The following is a 21013-nucleotide window of genomic DNA, read 5'->3' on the forward strand; positions in this document are numbered from 1 at the left end:
CTCCAGGCCAGCACCCCGCCACCCACAGTAGATGAGGAAGTGCAGCCTAGAGAGGAAGCAAGTTGGGAGGGTGGGGCAGGCGGCACCTCCGGGGTTGCCTGTGGGATGCGTGCCCCTGAGGCCTGAGCGGGGAGAGCAGGGGAAGCAGCCTGGGCCCGGCCCGCCTGTGTGGGGAGGGAGGGGCAGGAGTGCAGGTGTAAGCATGGGGTGTGGGGGGGCTGGGCCCCATCTCCTCTCCACTGCACGGAACAGCTTGCTTGAGGAGGGAGTGGCCTCTTGAGCGCCAGCCACCCGGTCCTGGAGAGGCCAGCCCTGGTGGGGGTCCTGCTGCCCTTGCCCTGGGACCTGCCATCCTGGCACCAGCAGAGCCCGAAGGAGGCCTGCTGGGGGCTTCTGTCAGAAGTGGGGGCTTCCCTCAGACCCTTCAGCACCCCAGCCATGGGAGCTGTTCCTGACTACCTATTCACACTGACGGGCTGACCCCAGAAAGCGGCAGGAGTCGGGCCTAGTAAAGGGGGGCACTCCCTCCCAGGCACGCCCAGGGCTCTGTAAACGTTTGCAGGCGCAGCCTTAGGAGGCCCCCGTGCACACACGAGCACACGTGTGCACACGGGCACCCTGCACATACCCACGCACGGCCCACACACATGTGCACACACCCCATGCGCGCACACTCACGCAGGCCCCGTACACTCCCAGGGACAGGTGGGTGTCCCTCTGTACACCGGTGCTTCCCCTGGAGGCGGCAAGGGACCTTCGGCCCCTAACCGGGGGCTCCAGCGGGCTTGGCAGTTGCCCAGGGCCCTGGGGACCCTGGGGTGGGGAGGCCAGGGTACGGGAGCAGGGAGTGGAGAGGCGGGGCCCACCGCAGGTCCCCTGGACGCTCCGCACTGCCCGCCGGGACGCACCGTGAGGCGCCGCGCCGCGTCCACCTCGATCATGCCGCGCAGCAGGCTCTGGCAGTCGGGCGGGATGAAGTGCGGCATGTGAAACACGCCCCGCTTCACCTTCTCCAGCAACTGCCGCAGGTTGTCGTCGTCGAAGGGCAGCGCCCCCTGCCGGCCGGGCACGGGGTCACCGCGGGGCGGGCAGCCGGGGCAGCACCGCGGACAGAGCAGGGAGCGGGGCGCCCGGGGCGGGGAGGGGCGGCGGGGGGGGGGGGGCGCGGCTCACCACCAACAGCGCGAAGAGGATCACGCCGCAGCTCCACACGTCTGCTTTGCGGCCGTCGTACTTCTCCCCCTGCGGACGGCAGAGCGGTTGGCGCGCAGCGTCTGGGTGGCAGGCGGCCCGTGGGCCCGCGTCCCCAGGGCCAGGTGGCCGAGCCAGGGCCAGAGATCCGCGGGGGTGCGAGGGGAGAGGCCCCTCGGACAGGCAGGGCCGGGTGGGGCGTGGGGGCTGTGCTTCTTACCCGGATCACCTCGGGGCAGGCATAGTGGGGGGATCTGAAAGCAAAGGCAGGAGTCAGGCACCCGGGTCAGGACGCACCCCGCCCCGGCCTGGCCCTCTGGCCGCCCCCAGGGTCACAACAGTGGAGACAGCGCCTGGCATGGATGCACCGTGCGAGGATGTTCAACCCCTCTCAACCTCATCCTCCTGCACCTCCTGGGGGAGCACTGAAGCCTGGGGTCGCAGGGGCTCCGCTATGCTCAAGGCTGCCTGTCTGCCCATCTTGGTCAGGAAGATGGACTCTAGGTCTAGAGAGGCCCACGGGGCATGTCCTCGGTTCCAACCAGGCGCCCTGCCGAGCCCTCAGCAGGAAGCTGGCATGCCAGCCTCACTCCTGAGGAGGGCCTTCCAGGGCCTGGCCAGAGCCGAGGGGGTCCCGGTCCGGCGGGCCACCTGCCACCCCGCACTGAGGGGCACACAGGAGCCAGACCCGGGCACGGAGACACCTGGCTGGGCGGCCAGGCACCAGGACAGCACCCCCGCGCGGGCCGGGGCGAGCCGGGGCAGGGCTTCTGGGGCAGCGCAGTCCGGCCCCTGCAGTGGCTGGGAGGGGGCGCCCGCTCACCCGCAGCTGGTCTCCAGCAGGCTGTCGCCAACCTGCAGCGAGGCCATGCCGAAGTCTGCGATCCGGATGTTGTTCTTCTCATCCAGCAGCAGGTTTTCTGGTTTCAGATCCCTGTGGCTGGGGAGGAAGTTAGGGTAGAGGCCACCCAGGGTCAAGAGCTACCTCCCCTGCCCAAAACCCATCCGCCCAGCACGGCACCGGTAGCATCCAGCCTGGTGGTGCCCCACGCAGCCAATTTCAGAAGTCGCCTGCCTGGCAGATGGCAAGTGGTCTGCAGGACCACGGACAAGGACTCCCACAGGTCACAACACGTGCTCCCGCAAGGCCCTAGGCAAGCTTTGCTTTACGCCCTGCCCCTCCCCGTGCTGTTCCCACCCCCACCCCAAACACCTGCTCTGAGCTTGGGGCACCCTGACCCCAGACCCCTGAAAAGGCCGAGGAAGGGGATCCCAAAACTGCATGGGCACCTGGCAGAGAGCTTCCTGAGGCCCCTGAGGGGTCAGGAGAGGATGTAGTCTGGTCCAGGGAGGCAGGAGCACAAGGGGGCGCCTGGGGATGTGGGGCACACACCATATGGAGTGGCTGTGGCAGAAGTCCAGCGCTGAGATAATTTGCCGGAAGAACTTCCGGGCCTCCTTGGGGGTTAGCCTCCCCTTCTTGACCAGGTAGTCGAAGAGCTCCCCACCAGACACGTGTTCTAGCACCAGGTATCTGCAGGGGCAGGTGAACATCAGGTGGGTGTGCACGCACGCCTGACCCAACTCTAGACCACCCAGCAGGGCAGCACTGGCCAGAGGCTGTGGCCACCACCTGACCCATCCCCTCCCTCCAGTACCCTTAGCAGGAGGGGCCCCTGCTCTCCCACCTCCTGGCGGCCCCACCTACAGGGCAGCCCATCTGGAGGTGCCCCAGGTGCTAGGGGCCTGGGGATGGGGCCCCATTGGCCCCCCAGCTGAGGGGCCGCTGGGCTTCAAGGCCAAAGAGGCAGTGTTTGCTGTCCCCCACTCCCCACCTCCCTAGCCAGCCCTGGCTGGGACCCCAGAGCAGGGGGCAACCCAGACGCAGGGTCTCAGGGAGCCCTGGCCAACAGGGCAGACCTCAAAACAGTGTAGGCAGGGGGCTGGAGCCTGGGGGTGACCCTCAAACGGTCTGGGAAGACAGGGGTGGGGTGTGGCCCCGCTGGCAGGGTGGTGACCACTGTTTCTCAGCTCAGTGTGGCTGGACTGGTGCAGGGAATGGGGATGGGCTGCTGGAGGGGCAGGGTTCCAAGCAGGTCTGGGGCCTGTGTGCCAGTGCTGTGTGGCATGTGCAGGTGGGGCATCCAGCCACCTCTGTGTACCCCACTCTGCTGAGTCATGTTGCCCTGCAGGGGTTTAGGCACTGAAGACCCTCTGGGCTGCTGGGTGGGGCCCCAGGGTCAGGGGAGACAGGATGGGGAGGTCCGGGGGAGGAAGACATGGCTGCGGAGAGCCCACACCCCTCTGAAGGTGGCTGTGTCCAAGCTGGGCCTCCCTACAGTGGGGCTGAGAGGTGGTCCCTGGGGCGCATGGACACTGGTGCCTGCGGGGCCTCAGGGAGCTTGGACAAGGCTGAGCACATTCCCTGGTAATAGCTGCTGGGAACTGTCAAGGGTGGCCACAGATGGGCTGCAGCGGCCTGGGGAGGGGAGGTGGCCTTGAGAGGAGAGGTTTGGGTGAGGCGATGTCAAGGACCTCATGTCCTCAGGGAATGTCCGGGTAGTGGCAGGGCAGAAGTGGGGAGGACCAGCTGTGTCCAGAGCCCACCCTGCAAGGACTGAGGGGTGAGTGGGGGTGGGGGCAGTCACCGGGGCACAGGGAGCCTATCTGTGGAGAGGAGGAGGGCCTGTCCTGGGGGCCTGCCCTGCTCCTGAGGGGAAGGGCCCAGCACAGCACAGCCAGGCAGCACCCTGACCTTGGTGGTCACAGGCACCCCCAGTGAGCTCACTGAGGCCAGACAGCTGGTTATTTGGGGGTGCCAGCATTAGAGCCCGGGTCTAGGTCAGTGAGGCCTCCACTGGCCCCAGTAGCAAGGCTGTGACAGGAGGTGGGCCACACTCAGCAGCCTGGGGCGGGGCATCCCTGTGAGGGCAGTTGGGTGTATGACAGGCTGGGGTGAGGGGTCTGGGGTAGTTGGCTAGCCTAGGGTCCCCAAGCCCCACGAGGAAGCAGATAGGGGCTCAGTGGGTGTGGGGGAAAGGTCCGTAGGAGCTCCTGGCAGAGGGACAGGGCCACCAAGCTTACGGGCCAGGGAAAAGCATCCAAGCAGCCCCTGTCCTTGACACCCCACTCTTCCAGGAAGCCCCACCCCCTTGGTGGCTCAGCAAGTCCCCAGCAAAGCAGGCCACCCGTCTGGTCAAGAGGCAGTGACTGTGAGGCCTGGGGCTCATCCTTCCCTCCCGAGACGGACCCCCACCCCCACCCAGCCCCCGCCCTAGGGGCTGCCCGTCCCCTCCCCAAGGCCCCACGGCTCCTCCTCCGGCCACCCCAGCTCTCCAGACCCAGCAATACCTACAAATATTTTTTGTTCTCATAAACGTCGTGCAGCTTGAGAACGTGAGGGTGTTCGATGAGCTTCAGGATCGCAATCTCCCGCTCCACCTGCAGGGGGAGAGCAGCTCGGGTCAGGCCAGGGCGCGGGGCACAATCCCTCCCACTGTGTGCACCAGTGTCCCGGACTGCCCTGCCTGAGGGGCCGGCCCGTCCTCCCCTGGCCTCTGGACGAGGCAGGGGAAGGGTGCCCAGGGCCAGAGGTCGGCCGGTGCACGGTGGTGATCTTGGGCGCCAGTGGAGGGAGCCTGCTCCGTGGCCAGGAGCCAGACTGTCCTTGCTCCCACAGGACCAGGCAGCCCAGCACGTGGCCCCGGCCCCAGGCCCCAGCCCCGTGCTCACCTTCATCAGCACTGACTCGCTGAGCTTCTCCCGGTTGACAATTTTGATGGCCACCTTCTGGCAGGTGACACAGTGAATCCCCAGCTTCACAAGGCCTTCAGGGGAGAGATGGCCATCAGACCCCATCCAGAGCCAGGCCCAGGGCCTCAAGGCTGGCCGCCATGGGGCCGCCCGCCGCTCCCACGCCACACTCCCCAGGGTGTGGGCCCCCTGGCCTCCTCCACCCCTGGGGCTCAGGGGGGCCCTTGCTCCGGGGCCCCTCCCCTAGGCCTCAGCCGCTGCCCAGCCATCCACAGCAGGGAGCCAGGCTACCCTCAGATTCAGAGCCACCCCTGCCTTCCCCTGGAGGCCCCAGAAGGCCCATCCTCACCGTGGACTCACACTCCACCACCCTGTGACTGCCCCAGGTGGCCGCAGACCCGTGTAGTTAGTTCACTGCTATCCCCAGGACACCAGGACAGCCCCACAGTCCCTCCCCTGCCCCCTGTGGGACAGAACGCTCAGCTCTCACAGCCGTGAGGTGGGGCAGGGACCTGGGACAAGCATCATGATGAACTTTTCCTGCTTATAATGAAAAATGCTGAGATATAAACAGTGTAGTGAGGAGAGACCCCATCTTAAGGCTAAGACTCCATTTTAAAAGGCAGAGAGTTGAGAAGTAAGATTCCTGACATGTTCTCTGGTAGTCAAACAGCCCAACAGCCTGTCTTAAGGCAGGGCAGGCAGTCTTAGCTGGTATGTCCCCCCTGCTTGAGGGCAGCCACTCCTGTAGAGAAGAACGGGATAAATAAACCCCTTGTGTTGGGCTTATTTAGCAGAGTCAGCCGGAGGACTGATAACAGAGGAGAGGAGACATGGTGTCTCTCACCAGAGATAAGCGCCTCGAGGCCACAAGTCAAGCCGACGCCCAACAACCCCCCCCTGCCCTTTGCCCCATTCTGGAAAGCCTCAGAAGACAGGATCCCTAAACTCCAGTGGCCTCCTTTCCGAGGATGCTGCCCTCTCTTTTCCTTAAGCGTGTACTTTCAAATACAGCTTTCTCCCTGCTTAGATTATTGCGGTTTGTCTCTTCGCTATTTCATTTTATTTCCAAGTCTCACTCTGTCTCCGCTTTACTCCTAATAAGCAGAATAAGTGGGAAGGGGCTGCTGAGAGCTCAGATTTGGGCCTGCATGTTTCTGTCGCCCGGGTGACCTGGACGGAACTGCTGCTGTGCAATCTGCTCTTTAGTAGCCCGCCTGAAAATCTCCTTTCTTTGGGAAGTTCTTAGAACAGAATCCCACTCCATCCTGTGCTCCGTGGCTCCCCCAGATCCTGGGGTGGTAGGGGCCAGTCCCCGTGCCGTGCAGATCCAAGCGGGCACAGGATGCCAGGCGACCCTGGCGTCAGGAGCTGGCAAGGGACCCTGTCCTAGGCCGAGAAAGTCCCCTCTTTCCCTCTGCACTTACCTGGTCTCTCCCGCCCGCACAGCAGCTGCCATTCCCTGCTGCTCTTGTTTCAATGAATTCCTTCCTCACCTACACTCGAGAATCCTTTCTTGCCCAGAGTCAAGAGCCCTCCCCCGGCCAGGTGGAGGTTTCTCCTGGTGCGTCACCTGGTGCGCAGGGAGAGACCCCCCAGACGCAGCTGCCCAGCCACAGCCACACTTCAGGACCCACAGTTCTGGATGCCACCCCCTTGTCACATGCCCACGGCTGAGCACCTGCCTCCCCTTACCTCCCTGGCTGGAACATGCTACCAGGGCCACCTGCCAGCTGCAGTCCTCACCTCTGGCTGGGTTATTCTGTGGTCTCAGGCCCAAGACACCCCAGCTGTCCCTGATCCTGGGCCCCCAGGCAGTCTCCAAGGTGTTTTGTGTATTCCCAGGGGCATGTAGAGGGTATCACGTGGTCGGTCCACCTCCAGCATTTGGGGGCACAGGGGGCACCCCCATCCTGATTGCAGCTTCTGCTCCACTTTAAGGGACGCAGAGCGCACCAAGGGTGCCCTTCCTGTGACCTCGGAGGGATGCTCACACTCTGTTCACCAAACTCTACCCTAGGTTCAGGTGACCCAGTCCTGCCCCAGCTGTTGCACTTTGGCCATGACCTTGAGCTTCTCCTGCTTAGCACCTGTTCCTTCACTTTCACCATTTTTACAAGGAGGAAGTGGGAGGAAGGTCTTACCAATTTGCAAGAGCCCTTTGGTTTTTACAGAAAATCAGACCTTCCTTACATGCCTCGAAGCATGTTTCCGGCAGACCTCGTGTCTCTGACTTTGGCCTCTGTGTCTCACTGAGTGCAGTGCGATCACAGCTGACCTTCTGGGCACTGTGTCCTGGCCTCCCGTCTGTCAGGAGGCCTCTGCCCAGCCGCTGCACAGACACCCTGCAGCCACAGCCCCTCTTATGTGGCAGGGAGCTCACAGCAGAGAGCTGACTCTGGGCTCCCTCGGGGGCAGGAGCAGCCACAGGCCCCCGTGGGAGCCCCATGCCTGGGGGCCTGAAGCCCCTGCACCCAGGACACATGGGCTCCAACAGGGAGCGCCCACGGAGCCCCATCGGCTCCTGACCAGGAAGGGCCGCAGGCCTCGAGGGCCTTTTGGGGCTGCCTTTGTGATTCCAGGTCAGAAGGCCGCAGGGCGGGAGGAGGCGGCCCTGCAATGGGTAATTCAGAGCTGAAGCCCAGGGACTCTGCCTCCAGGAAGGGCGCCTGGGCTGGAACCCACCCTCCCCTCCACCAGCCCAGACATGGAAACCAGCAAGAGTGAGGCTGACTTAGAAGCAAATTTGCTGTCCACCAAGTCCCCAGAACAAGGTGACAGGTCAAGGGAAACTGGAGAAATAGCAGCAAGAGGGGTAAAAGCCACTCTCAAGGGGGACATGTTCCTACAAGTCTCCAAAAGACTAGGACAGTTGCAGACAAGGCCAGGCAGAGCTGGGACAGCATCCCCCAGGCAGGCAGGCAGGGCCTTGGGCCAGCTGTGCCCAGCATTCATTCAGCAACAAGCGGGGAGTGACACCCTGTCCCCAGACGGACAGCGTTAACTGTGGCTCAGCCACCAGGGGATGGAGCAGACACAACTACAGCCACACGGCCCAGGGACGGCAGGTGAACACAGGCCACAGAGCAGCCCGGCTGACTCAAGGGCTCTGTGCACACGCACACCTGCACACAAACAGCTCACACGCTTCACAGCAATGCGGCCAACTCTCCGGAAGTGGACGGGGCAGTGGACGGCTGCAGCCACCACACTGAGGGCCAACTGCACACCAGATGCCGAGTGCAGCAGGGGACCCCCGTGGCCCCCTTTTGCCAGGCAAGGAAACACAGCAGCCACGTTGCCAGCTGGTGCATGACCGCTCAGAAAGGCCAGAGGACAAAGGGCCCAGTGGACAAGGTGCCCTGGATGAGCCCCACACCCTCAGGTACAGGCCTCTGGGCTGGGACCTGGGCAGGAGGGCCACCAGCCGTGGCCACTGGGAGCCTCCTGCCAAGCTCAGGTGAGGGCAGCCAGGACACATGGCTGGGGTGTGGAGGGGGTTGCCCCAAGCCGCACCCTAGAACTCTGATGTTCCCTCCCTGCACCCGTCTTCCTCCACTTGCTGCTTCCTGCTCAGAAAGTCCTCTGCTCCACAGACTTGTATACATCCCTCAAAGCCCAGCATGGAATTGTCCCTCCTCAGTAAAGCTTGTTTGCCACCCTGGACAGTGGCTCAGCCCTGGGTATGCTGGTCTTCCCTGGACTGGCATCCTTGGTGGCACGATATCTGGGTTTCAAGCAGTCCTGCCAACTCCCTGGAGGCGGGGGTGGAGAGTGAGCTCCCCTGAGCAGGCCATGGCTTCGGGATGGCAGGGTGGCAGCTTCTGCTAGGGAAGCCCACAATCACCCTAATTACTCAGCCTTCCAGTTGTTTGGGCTTATTTTCCAATTGTGATTTTGTCTCTAATTATTGTCTTTAGAACAAACACAGGCGCACGTCAAGAGGGGGAAAGTATACGGTGTCAACAGATAATCCAGGGGCAGCAGGGCCGCCCCGCCCAGGTCCTGGCAGGTGCCTGAGGGTTTGGACCACCTCCATGCACACTGCAGGAAGGGGATCCAGGCACTGCGGAGCCCTGGGGGTGCTGAGGGGAGACACAGGCGGAAGGCCAAGGGAGGACTCCAGGCCCGCAGAGCTGCCCACCCACCGGCCCCCCACTGCACCCCAGGAACAGGCATAACATGGGCACCCACCCCCCACCCTCCATTCAGCTGCCACGGCCCACAGCTGGACAGCTGGAGGGCAGGCAGCTCTGTAGGCAGGGCCCGGCCCCCCTGGCCCTCCCTGCGATCCTGGAAGGAGGAGGAGGGCAGCCCTGTGTGTCTTGGGCTCTGGTGGCCCTGCGGGGCCCCTGGGCAGCCCTGCAAGAAGCGGGAGGGTGGAGATTCGCAGGCCCAGGCGCAGACCCGGCACCCTCAGACCCCCAGGGGGTCCCGCAGGGGGAGTGGCATAAGGGGCCTGTAGGCTGAGAGTTGGCGTCGGTGGAGGACCTGAGCAGACGCCTCACCCTCCGGCCCCCGGCCATCCTTGGCCTTCCTCACCTTCTTGGTCCTAGTCCTTCAGGAAAGACCCTCTGGAGGGCTCTGGGCCTGGGGCCCCACTCCTAGAGACTGCCACAGGGGCTGGCCCATTGCTCTTTGGTCTGGGCAGGGGTCTGGGGGCAGTGATAGTCTCCATCTGGGAGGGAGGGACCTCTGTGCCCGGAGCTGCACCTGGTTGCCCAGCAGGGCGGCTGAGGTTGAGGAGGTGGAGGTGGTGGGGCAGCCTGAGGACACCCCTCCCTCTGAAGATGCAGAGGGGTCGGCACCCAGGTAGGGGCCCTGTGCTGCCCAACATGGCTATGCACATCAACCCAGCCGCTCCAGGCCACCCTGCGGGAGCCCAGGCCTAGCACAACACCAGGACTGCCTCTCCACCTGTCAGGGCAGCCAAGTTCCCCCAGCCTGGCCCTCAGGGTGTTTCATCGGCCTTCAGACCCCATGGCCAGGCAGCTCAGCACCCTGGGAGGGCGCCCACTCTGTCCTGGGTCAGTGGGCCACAAGCTGCTCCTGAGGCCCTGGCCCATCCACTTCACTACCTCTGGGCACTAGGACCCCAACCATGGCCTCCTCTAAGGCACCTTGGGAATGCCTCGCTCATGGCCCACTCCCCACCCTGGGCCCTCATCACTCCGCCTGTAGCCCTAGGGTCTGGAGCTCCTACATGGCTGCAGGGTGTTGGACGGATGGAGGTCCATCCTGTCAGTTCCCATCTCTGACACCCCCACATACCTGGGGGCACATGTGCTGTCTGCATGTCTGAGACCCTGGTAGGCAGGAGGGTGCAGTGGCTCAATCTGCAACATGGCACCAGAACCACCCTCCCTCAAGGGATGGAGTCTCTCCCTCAAGGGATGGACACCTCACCCAGGGGAGGACTGGGGTGCCAGCCCACACCATCACTCATGTAATGACACCGGCTTCCAGGTAACAGCCCTGGCCAAGCCCTCCCAGGTGGGCTCCTGTCAGCCTAGGGCCTTACCACCAGCCCCAGCTGCCTCTTAAAGGGGTCCAGGAGGAGGTTCTTGGCCTGGAGGTCAAGGTCACCTGGTGTCTGTCCCGAGAGAGCTTTGTGTCCCTGTGGACTCTGCCGCCTGCATGCCCCCCCTCTGATGGCACCAGGGTCCCACCCACAGTGCAAGGAGCTGGGAAGGAATACAGCACAAGGGGGTGCCCACACACTGCTCACGGGTCCCAAGGTGTGCACCCCACGCCACCACTGTGGTCAGGCCATGGGACCTCAGTGACACTGGCCTCACGGTCCATGGTGGCTCCCCGACTCTGCATCCTGCACACACACGCACCCGTGGCAGCTTCTGGGGCCCAGTCCCTGGGTGCAGCTGTCTCCCCACTTGGCAGCTTGCCCTGTCCTTGCTGCCCACCTCAAGAGACCCCCTCCCTTCCCCCAGAAGAGGGTGAGAGTTCAGAGTAAGGACGGGAGTCAGCGTGTCTACCCACAAGGCCCAACTGGAGGATGTGCACAAGCAGATCACAAGGCTCAGAGACAGGTGGTGAACGCATTACCCAAGACTGGGGAGTCACGCTGGGGAGGGGGAAGCCTCCGTAAGCTGGAGCCCAAGGCTGAGGCTGCTGTCCGTGGTGCTGACAGAGCCAGGCGCCCAGGCTGCAAGGCCTGGTCTCCCAGGTCACCAGACCTTTAGAAGACAGGAGAAGGACACCAATAGGGAAGGAACAGAACGTGCCACCCGTATGGGCCCTGACTGTGTGCTCACACTGGCCGCCTTGCCATGCAGCACACTGGGGACTGGCTGCACGGCAGCCTGGTCTTCGGGTACAGGCGACTAGTTAGCACCCAGGACAGGCTCTGGGGAGGGAGTCTCGTGGGGCGCAGGGTGGGCCAGAGTCCCAGCTGAGTCAGCTGATGGCCCGCTCCCACCCCCTCAGGCTTCTGCTGAGCCAGACTTGTTTGCAGGGGCGGGGGCAGTGCTGCCTGGACCTATCGGAGCCCCTCTCTGCAGCTTGGGAGAGACGTGCATCTGCCACCGATGCTCCCAGGACCACTCCGGGGGTCACTGATGCCCGGGACTGCAGACCGACCCTCCTCACCCGTCACTAAGCACTGTGCCTCTGGGACCATGTGGCTGGCTCCCCAGGGCCATGAGTGCAGCTGATGGTGACCCATTTTCTGCCACCTAACATGCCTCACCATGGGGGCTGCCACCGCAGGAGTATGAGGAAGGAGCGGTTCTGAGGCAAGCAGAGCAGACACAGGACAGGACTGCGGCCCCTCGTCACCTCTCCAGCCTGGGCTCCCCTTGGACAAGAGCGGGGGAGGCAGCACCACACCAGTCTTGGAAAAAACAATCAGCACGGCGGGCCGCCCTGAGCCAGCCCGCCTCCCGCAGCCCAGCTTCCCACAGCATCAGTGGGGAGAAGCCAGGAGGGTGGGCAGGGGGCAGGCTCATAGGACAGGGTAGGGAAATGCCAAGTCCCCCACTTCAGTGGGGACACATTTCCTGGCTTCAGAGTATAGCATCCTCTTGAAAGCAGGTCTGGGTTCATGCTCAGAGCCCGCAGGCTGCCCTGGACCATCGTTGGGACGCGAGCTTCCCAACCTCTGCTCCCAAAGGCCAGCTCAGTGGCCTTGAGGGAAGCTCCTGCCATCACAGTGGTCTCAGTTGCCCCTAAAAACCTCATGGTCCTGCCCTGGCCACTGTCCCCACATGTGCCACCAGTCTTCACTGAGGCCAGGACCCACACGCCAGTCCTGGATCCCACGTACGCACAGAAGAGCTTAAACATGCCCTGTGATGGGCGAGAGAGGGTGGTGGTTCTGGAGGCGGAGCTAAAGTGGGAGGGGAGGGGAAAGTTCTCCACAGCCCAGAGGGCCCGGGTAGGAGCTTGATGCAGCCAGACGTGCCCAGGGCCGGGCAGCCAGAGGACCGGCTGGCCCAAGTGGGCTCCCAGATGAGCTGTGTTGAGGTGAGCGCCGGAGGAGGGCTGATCTGGGAGGCTGCAGAGGCCCCGCTGCAGCCCCCCAGGGCCCCACCCTGGCAGGAGCTGAGGACAGAGGCACAGGCCTGCTCACCGGAGCACAGCGTGTCTGCCGTGGTCCCAGCACACCTGGCCCCACAGCCCCGGGCTCCTAGTGCCGGCTCTTCCTGCCATTCTATCACCCTGCCACGTGGGCTGCGTCAGACACTCAGGGCAGCTGCCTTGGCACACGGCAGGCTCCAAGAGGACCGGTGACCCCCACCTTCTGAAAACCGGCCCCCTCCTGACAGCGTGGCCCCCTCCCACACTGCACCATGGCCGGTCGGTGTGGTCCCAGGACACAGCAGGAAGGATAGATGTGTCCTCCCAGCTCAGGTGATGACAGCACAGCTTCCCTGGGGGGCTCACTTGCTCTCTGGCATCATCGCTCTGAGGAGCCCTCTGCCTTGTCTTGAGGCAACGTCCTGTGGAGACGCCACGTGGCAGGGAGCTCGAGCCAACAGCCAGTGCACCTCCGGCTGATGCAGCTCTGGCCCGTGCCTCGAACCTCGTGAAATGCCTGAGCTCAACCCCCAGCTCAGCTAAGCCCGGATTCCTGACTCTGAGGAGCTGAGAGACAATGTTTGCTTCTTTAAGTTTTGCGGTAACTTGTTACACAGCAATGTGATGAACACACCCAGTCGTCCAATGACCGGCTTCAGAGACACACACAGGACTGCATCCAGTACGAGCCGGACAGACACTGGGACAGCTTCACAGAGTGGGACACAGCCTCAGCAGCAGACCAGCAGGGACGGCCCTCGGACGAGGCTCGCCAACCCCAGCCTGAGTTTCCGCACTTCTGAAGTGGGGAAGATAGTCCACCCTGCCCAGCCTTGTTCAGACAACACAGAGCTGTGAAACTCTGGGAGCCGCGGAGCGCCGCATGGGGCAAGTCTGGTCCCAGTCTGCCGCTGTTGGCCCCAGGCAGCCTGCGTGGTGGAGTCCCAGGACCTGAGCCTTCTCTAGTCTGTCTCACCCCCAGCCTGCCAGGCAGCTCCCCAGGACTAACTCCTCCCAGACCCTGGTGGGGCGGAGTAGGGCTGGGAGGGGACAGCCAGTCACACGGAGGCTGGGGTGGGGGGTGATATACACCAGCCCCGTTCTGGCTAGGGTACAACACAGCCCAGGTCCCCAGGGGGCTATATCCTCCTTTAAACACTGGGAAAGTTCCTGATGCTGGGTATACACTGAGAAAAGGGGACTCCTCATCCTGTCCCCCATCTCCCCACTGACCCCACCTACTCACCAGACACACAGCCCTCTCTGCTCTCTGCCTGGGCATGCACAAGATCCCAAGGGTGGGCTGGAGGCCACCCCGCTAGGGCAAGGGTTAGACCCCCACTGTGCCCATTCGGCTCTCCCTGCCTCCCCTCCTCACCTCTACACTCAGCCTCCCCTAGAGCTGGGGGCGCCCATGGGGGCTGTGGCGGAGGAGCCCAGGTGGCGCCCCAGTTAAGACTCCCAGGAAAAGCTATTGCCCCACCCCCACCTTGCAGGACAGGCTTGTGCTCCTGGTGACCCGCTCCAGGTGAGCAGCACGGTACCCCCGGCAGCCAGTGGAGCCTCTCCGGAACCTGTGGGCAGAAAGCTGTGGTGCAAAGCTGCAGACACCATGGGATCCCCAAACCACTAATGGAAGTTACAGGGGTTGAGTGGCAATTTAGGGGGTTCTAAATTTAAGTGGAAATTTAGGGCAAAAAAATGTGTCCATGTCCTAATGCCTGGAGCCCATAAATGTGACCTTATTTGGGAAAAAGCCTTTGCAGAGGTAATCTGAGATCTCAATATGGTAGTGCCCTGCATTTAGAGTGGGCCCTGAGCCCCACAAGGCAGCGGGAGATCAGATGCAGGCACACGGAGGACACGCAGGTATGAGAGCAGTTTTGGGGTGATGCTTATTCCAGCCAAGGAACCCCTTAAATTGTCAGCAAACCACTAGAAGCTGAGGAGGGGCCGGGAATAGACTCCCCCTCAGAGCCCTCAGGGGGAAAAAGTCCAGGGGAACCGAGTCTCAGTCAAACTTCCAGCCCTGCAACTGAGAGAGAAGTCACTGCCATCTCAGCGACCGGTGTCCGGCCATCTGTTGGGGCCTCCCCAGGGGCCAGCGCGGGGGTTTCCAGCTCACGCCGGTGTCCGGCCGTCTGTCAGGGCCTCCCCAGGGGCCAGCGTGGGGGTCTCCAGCTCACGCCAGTGTCCGGCCGTCTGTCGGGGCCTCCCCAGGGGCCAGCGCGGGGGTCTCCGGCTCACGCCGGTGTCCGGCTGTCTGTCAGGGCCTCCCCAGGGGCTACTGCGGGGGTCTCTGGCTCACACTGGTGTCGCCTCCAGTGTCTTTTCCCCACAAACTTCCCTTCTGTTGATCCCACTATGACTCTGAGCACATATTTTCAAGCGCCTCTCTGCAACACGAGCCTCCTCCATGCCCACACACACCCTCGCCAGTCTGTGCCCGGCCAGGATGGGCAGCTCCTAACAGCACTTGAACAGACCTGGGGCCTCTTGACCCAGCGTTCGCCTTGAGACATTTGGGGCAGATTTGTGGAAGGGGTGTCAGGTTCTGCCTCCGCAGGAGCTGACAGCAGCAGGCCCAGCTGCCTCTCACCACTGCCCTGCGTGAACCAGGCACGGCTCGAGGGGAAGGAGCCCTGTGGGCTGCAGACCCAGTCGCTGGGAGCCACAGCTCAGGCACTGAGGCAGGGTGGGTTCTGGGCGGTGGTCAGGCCTGGACATGGCAACCGATTCCAGCAATACCACTGTCTCGTCGTAACTGAGGTTCCCCAGGATCTTCTTCCCCTTTGGTCCCCATCCTCCCAACAGCCTCATTCCCTTTCTCAGAAGGGAAAACGGAGGCTGACAGACTGCTTGACCCCAAGGCCCATTCTCCTGCCACTGCCCAAGGGGTCAGCGTGAGGCCTGCCCATGCCAGTCCCTGGAGGTGGGGCTTCCTGGGTGAGCAGTGCTTCCCCAGTGACGTAGGCACCAGCTCCAGTCCCTCAGTACAGACTTGGGGGGTCGATGAGGCGCTGGGCAAAGGGTGTGGCAGAGCCAAAAGACACAAAGAGGTTGGGGTGGCGGGTTCAGTTCCCTGGGCACAGAGGGCAGGGCGAATCCACAGCTGGGCGGGTGCAAGAGCTCCCCATTCAGCATCACAGACACCACCACTGTGAGGCTTTCAGCACCATGGACAGCACCCCGCGGACCGCTTTCAGCCCTGTGAGCAACCCATGGTGGACTGTTCCGGGCCACACACATGGGGGAGGCAGCAATCAGGGCGCCCTTGGGAGCCAGCTCTCAGCATCCTGGTGCGCCCCCTCAGAACACCCCCTTGCTCTTCCCTGAGCCTGTTACCCGGGCCTGCCCCTGCACCAAGTCCTGGGGTCATGGCACAGTGGGGACCTATAAGCCCAGGCAAACGGCAGATTACAAGCCCTCTGCATGGCCCTTCAGGAAGTGCTGCCCAGGTCCCTGGCGCCCATTTGCTGAGCACACACAGGGCCCCTCGCTTAGAGTCTGACTTCAGGCCCACAGTGGCTAGAATACCTCCCTCCAGCCATCAGGTGGGGAGGCACTGCTAGAGACCCCAACCCTCCTGGGAGGCGCCCAACATGTGACATCTGCGGTCAGGGTGTGGGAGAGCTCCAGGGTTGAGCAGGAACCATCAGAGCTGACTGCGCTGGTGAGAACACCAAAAACCAGCTGGGAGGGGGAGGGGGCCAGGGATGGAGCCGGTGGAACATGGCCACCTGACAGTTTCTTAGGCCCAGGGTCTGAGAGACCTCAAGGTGCCTCTGGCCTGGGACAACTGCCATGGCCTCACTGCTGCTGGGAGTGCCTGTCCCAGAGGCCCGCCTGAGGGTCCTAGACAATGCCTCTGCCCTACGGCCCTCTCCATAATAGGGGCAGAAGGGACTCCACAGTCTTCTGGCCCAGCGCTGCCCCTAAGGTCCACGCAGGGCACCAGTGCCAGAAAAGGGTCCATATTGCTCTGGGCTGGCTGCAGGTGGGAGGTGGGGGATGTGGGCCATGCTGAGCCCCTCCCACATGGGCAGCACCCCTCTACCACATACTAGCAGCCTAGGTACCCAGCTGTGAGCACCCTCTCCATCCACTGACTCTGGCTGGTTCCCACCAACCATGCACGGGGCCCTGTGGTTAGACTGGGGAGTTTGGGGGACTGTAGGCCCAGCCCTGGGCCTCCAGCCCTGGCATGCGGTTGGCATCAACTCTGATGAATAAATAAATGGCCACGGGCCCCACCCTCCTCCTGCAGCCACCAGTGGGCCCGGCTCCACCCTTGCACCCTGGGGGTCAGGCCCAGTGAGCCCCTCTGACTGGAGGAGAAGCGATGGGAGACCCTGGCCTGGGAGGACAGTCTGAGGGCCGCCTGCACCCAGCCCAGGCCCTCTGCCTCCGCCCTCTCCTTCCCGGGACCCTGGTCCAGGCCACCCTGTGCACATCTGGCTTTATGGCGTTCCTCAGAGGCAGAGGGGGTCCACCCCTGGGGGGCAAGGTGGCTGGGCTGGTGGGTTTGGCGTGGTTCCTGGGTTCACAGAGCACCCCAACCTGCCCTGGGCTCCTCAGGTCGCAGCCCAGGGGTCGCTCAGGCCCACTTCGAACACGCCAGTGCCTCCATGCCCAAGGCCTCAGCAGACAGGTGGCTGGGAGTCCGCCCCCCCTCCAGACTGACTGGCAGTGGGAGGGGGCCGCCCTTTGAAGCAGCTGCTGACATCAAGCCCACAGTTGCCCCTGGAGCGTGCGCTTTCCCCTGCAGCTGGCTGGCTTGGAGGGAAGGGTGGCCCCTGCGGTTGTCGGGATGGTGCCCACAGGGTGGCCTCTCGCTGGCTCCAGGGGCCGCTGCCGTCCCTGCTGCACTGAGCTGCTGACATCAAGCCCATAGTTGCCTCTCATCAGCACCCCGCAACCTCCTTTCCCTGCGCCTGTGCCCCCTGCCCCAGCTCCTGGGGGGGTTGAGCCGGCATCCTGGCTCTCTCAACCTCTCCTCCGGGGGCTCCCCAAGTCCCCACTCCTCCTCCATCTTGGGGGAAGCCCAGATCCCACACCCTTCCCACCAGCTTTGCTCAGCAGCCCCCTCTGCCACATCCACCCCAGCAACCCCATGTTTCCAGGCTCGTGGAGGTCCTGCCGGCCACAGCTCCCAGGGACACCCCCACACCCACCATCATGTGGTCAAGCTCCTGATTCACACTCACACACACTTCTCCCAGAGACTGGAAGGCAGCCCCATGGGGGGACAGAGCCAGGGACAGGGAAGCAGGGGCACCCGGAGCAGCCAGGCACCCCTAGCTCAGCACGATCTCAGTATAGATCCCGCTGTTTTGTTCACCCACCAGCACCAGGCAGGCAGGAGGGGGCAGGCGGCGGCGCACGTCTCTTGGGAGACAACTGTTCACGCTCTGAAAAGGAACCTCTCAAATTAAATTAATTAAGCCCTGAAATATTTCACACTTGCTGCAGCCACTGGGCCGCCTCTGCTCAGCTCCCCACCCTCCCCACAAGCAGGACAAGGGGGAGTGCCATCCCTTCTGCAGGAGGGACCAGAAGCCCCCAATGCAACCTTTGACCCAAGGGAGGAAAGGGATGGATGTCAGGAGAGGGGAGGAGAGGCCCATGCCCCACCTGTCCCCATGTGCCCCTTCCAGCCTCCGTGCCCACCCCAGGGCTCCTTATGTAAGATGGGCTATTCTGGTACCCAAAGGCCCCTCCCAGGTGGATAGCCATTTCTGGCTCAGGCTTTGAAGCCTGGCTCCCCATCCCCTCCTGGGGTGGGGGCTCAGGTAGACCCTCCAGCCTCAGGGGTGTCCTAATACACTCTCCTCCCTGCAGTGATGATTAAATGGGAACCCCCCCCACTTCTGCAGTGCTAAGTGTCCTATATTCACTCCCTCCCCCTCCCAGAGGCAGCCTAGGATTGCACCCATAAAGAGCCTGCCAAGCAGGGGCCCTTAGCCCTCAGCACAGCCAGCGGGCTCCAGAGTGCGGCCAGACACCCTAAGTACCCTCTTTCTGCGGCTCAAAGGCAGGCTGCAAGGGCTTGGAATGCTCTCAGGCCCAGTGCCCCCTGAAAATCTGATCATCCACCCTGGCCCCAAAGCTCCCTCTTGGCTCTCCACCCAGTGGGAAGATGCTGAGGAACACCAACCAGGGACTGGGGTGACGACTCCCGAGGCCTGAGCGGGGGTGGCAGCCCTCCTGTGGACACAGACTCTCCTCACCCATGACATACTCAGGCTCTGAGGTCAGAGCAGAGAAGGGCAGACGCTGGCACCTGCTGGATGCCCAGGCCCCCAGGCTCGGTGACCGGAGCCAACCACACCCCTGCCCCATCCAGAGGCTGACATGGGCCCCGGAGCAGCTGGAATAGGAGCATCGCCTGTGGCCAGCAGGGCCCTGGAGGCACTGCCCACCAGGCCGCCGTGAGGCCTGGGTTCAGAAGGTGCCTCTACTGGGGACGGATGATGCAACCAGGGGAAGCTAGAGGGAGCAGGCCTGGCCCAGGACTTTGCTGGCCCAGGTGATGGAGGAGGCAGAGCTGGGTAGAGTCCAGGGAAGGACGAAGGCCTCCCCAGCCCCCGGGAGACACACAGCCTTGCCCACTGGGAGGTGCCCTTGTGTCAGACAAGGCCCAGGGCTGCCACGGGAATCTAATGAAATCCATCTTGTTGTTCTGGGCCTGGCTGGCAACAGATGTCAAACTCTTGACTTGCCCAATCTGTGAAAAAAAAGTCACAGCACTGCCAGGAGCACTGGCTGCCCAGGCCGGGAGCTCCTGGGCTTCCCACAGCTGCCTTCCTGGGGCACAAGTGGCCAAGGGGAGCCACAGGCCACCCCAGAGCTCAGTGCAGCAGGGAGGGCAGTGGCCCCCAGAGCCAGCAAGAGGCCACCCTGTGAGCGCCATCCCGACAACCGCAGGGGCCACCCTTCCCTCCAAGCCAGCCAGCTGCAGGGGAAAGCGCAAGCTCCAGGGGGGTGGACAGCTGGGTGCTGCGCGGACCCCAGGAGGTGGGCAGGCAATCAGGGCTGCTCCACCCACAAGACTGAACAACAAAAATAAAGGTGACATGTGGTCTGCCAGGAAGCAGTTGGGACATTTCTCAAAAATGAAACCTGAGAGTCACCGTGTGACCCAGCAATTCTGCTCCGAGATGCTTCCCCAGAAGAATGGAAAGCAGGGACTCAAACACACATGTAAATTCACAACAGCAGCCAAAAAGTGGAAGCAGAAGCCACCCAAGCGTCCATCAGTGGACAAACGGATGAACAGACGGTGGTCTCTCCCCACCCGGGGCCAGCCTTAGAGAGGACATTCTGGCACGCTGCAGCGTGGAAGCGCCTTAAGGGCACCATGCCACACGGAAGACACCAGACACAGAAGGCGCACAGGGCAAGGCTCCCTTCCCCGAGGTAGACAGAACAGGCACATCCGGAGACGGAAGGCAGCTGAGTGACGAGCTGGGGGGAGTCGGAGCGGGCGCGCGCTCCCACCCTCCCCTCCTGCGGGAGGGTGCACACGCTTCGGAGCTCCGTGGAGGTGGGGGCACACTAGGACACACTGGCACGCTTTACTGCCGTTCGTTTTGCGTTATATGAATTTCACCTCAATTTTAAAAAGAGAAAAGCGAAGTGGTCTACTTCTAAATCACCGCGCACCGACAATTTTAAACAAGTCGGTGAGGAGCTAAACACCCTTTCCCCAAAACACAGTCCTTCATGGGTCTGATTCGGAACGCGCACGCCGCTCTGTGAGTCCGCGGCACGCGAGCAGTCTCCCCCTTTATTAATGGAGGTTAATTCTGCGATTGGGGGAATCCGGCCAGCGGACACATGCTGACTTGAGAGGCAAGTGCTGGCACTCTGGGAGCTGCGGAGCACAGAGCTGCCCAGGGGACATTGGGGTGGGGACCCCAGGACACCACCCGCCCGCACCGCGATGGCCGGAGCCCCCGTGTATGGTTAAAATTCACAACAAAGCAGGATGACCGTGTGATGCTTTCGGTGAGTTGAAATCTTAGCTCATACATGAAATATTTCACTTTAGTATCTTTGAATATGAAAGTAAATCCTTACCTTTAATTAGTGGTAATTGCTTTAGAACCAGAGAACCGTAATTGCTTTAGAACCAGAGAACCGTCCAAGGAGACTGTTATCACCGATTAGCACAACTACCGCCAAACACAACCTTTCAGGTGGGGAAGGGCTGCAACAGAAACGGTGAGCCCCGCAGGGGAGTGGGCACGGCCGTCAGGGGCAGGCAGCGCCACTCACAAGCCACACAGGTGAGCCTTTGACCTCACGGGCGGTCCCGGTCCTGCGCCCTCAGCCCCAGCCGGGGCTGCCCATGGCCTTACGTGCCTGGCTGAGCCCCCCAGTGGCCATGTCCTTCTCCCTCCCTGTAGCCAAGGCTGGGACCAGCGACCAGCGTGCCAGGCAGGGGTCCCTGCACCTTCCCTGGAGGATCATAACTGCTGCCAAGTCCCCCAACCCTTCGACCACAGGTGTCTCCAAAGCTAGCATGAGG

General features: G+C 62.8%; 1 protein-coding gene across 13 annotated transcripts in view; it reads right to left on the reverse strand.

Annotated features, from left to right (window-relative positions):
• The window catches only part of BRSK2 (BR serine/threonine kinase 2), a 52401-nt gene that overhangs the window by 15344 nt on the left and 16044 nt on the right, over positions 1 to 21013 (reverse strand). For 12 of the 13 annotated variants that reach the window (XR_005059445.2, XR_005059448.2, XR_005059444.2 and 9 more), the window contains exons 2-8: positions 4924 to 5018; positions 4547 to 4632; positions 2585 to 2725; positions 2015 to 2131; positions 1412 to 1445; positions 1174 to 1242; positions 909 to 1055 (exon numbers count right to left, since the gene is read on the reverse strand). Coding sequence is in view for 9 of the 13 variants with exons in the window: in XM_037011646.2 (XP_036867541.1) it covers positions 909 to 1055; positions 1174 to 1242; positions 1412 to 1445; positions 2015 to 2131; positions 2585 to 2725; positions 4547 to 4632; positions 4924 to 5018 (689 nt within the window). In the remaining 4 variants the exon portion in view is untranslated. Of the gene's footprint in view, positions 1 to 908; positions 1056 to 1173; positions 1243 to 1411; positions 1446 to 2014; positions 2132 to 2584; positions 2726 to 4542; positions 4633 to 4923; positions 5019 to 21013 lie in introns of those variants that run through there. The other variant, XM_037011650.2, reaches the window with a different exon arrangement.

The sequence above is a fragment of the Manis javanica genome, chromosome 11 (genome assembly GCF_040802235.1).
Source record: "Manis javanica isolate MJ-LG chromosome 11, MJ_LKY, whole genome shotgun sequence".
Classification (NCBI taxonomy): domain Eukaryota; kingdom Metazoa; phylum Chordata; class Mammalia; order Pholidota; family Manidae; genus Manis; species Manis javanica.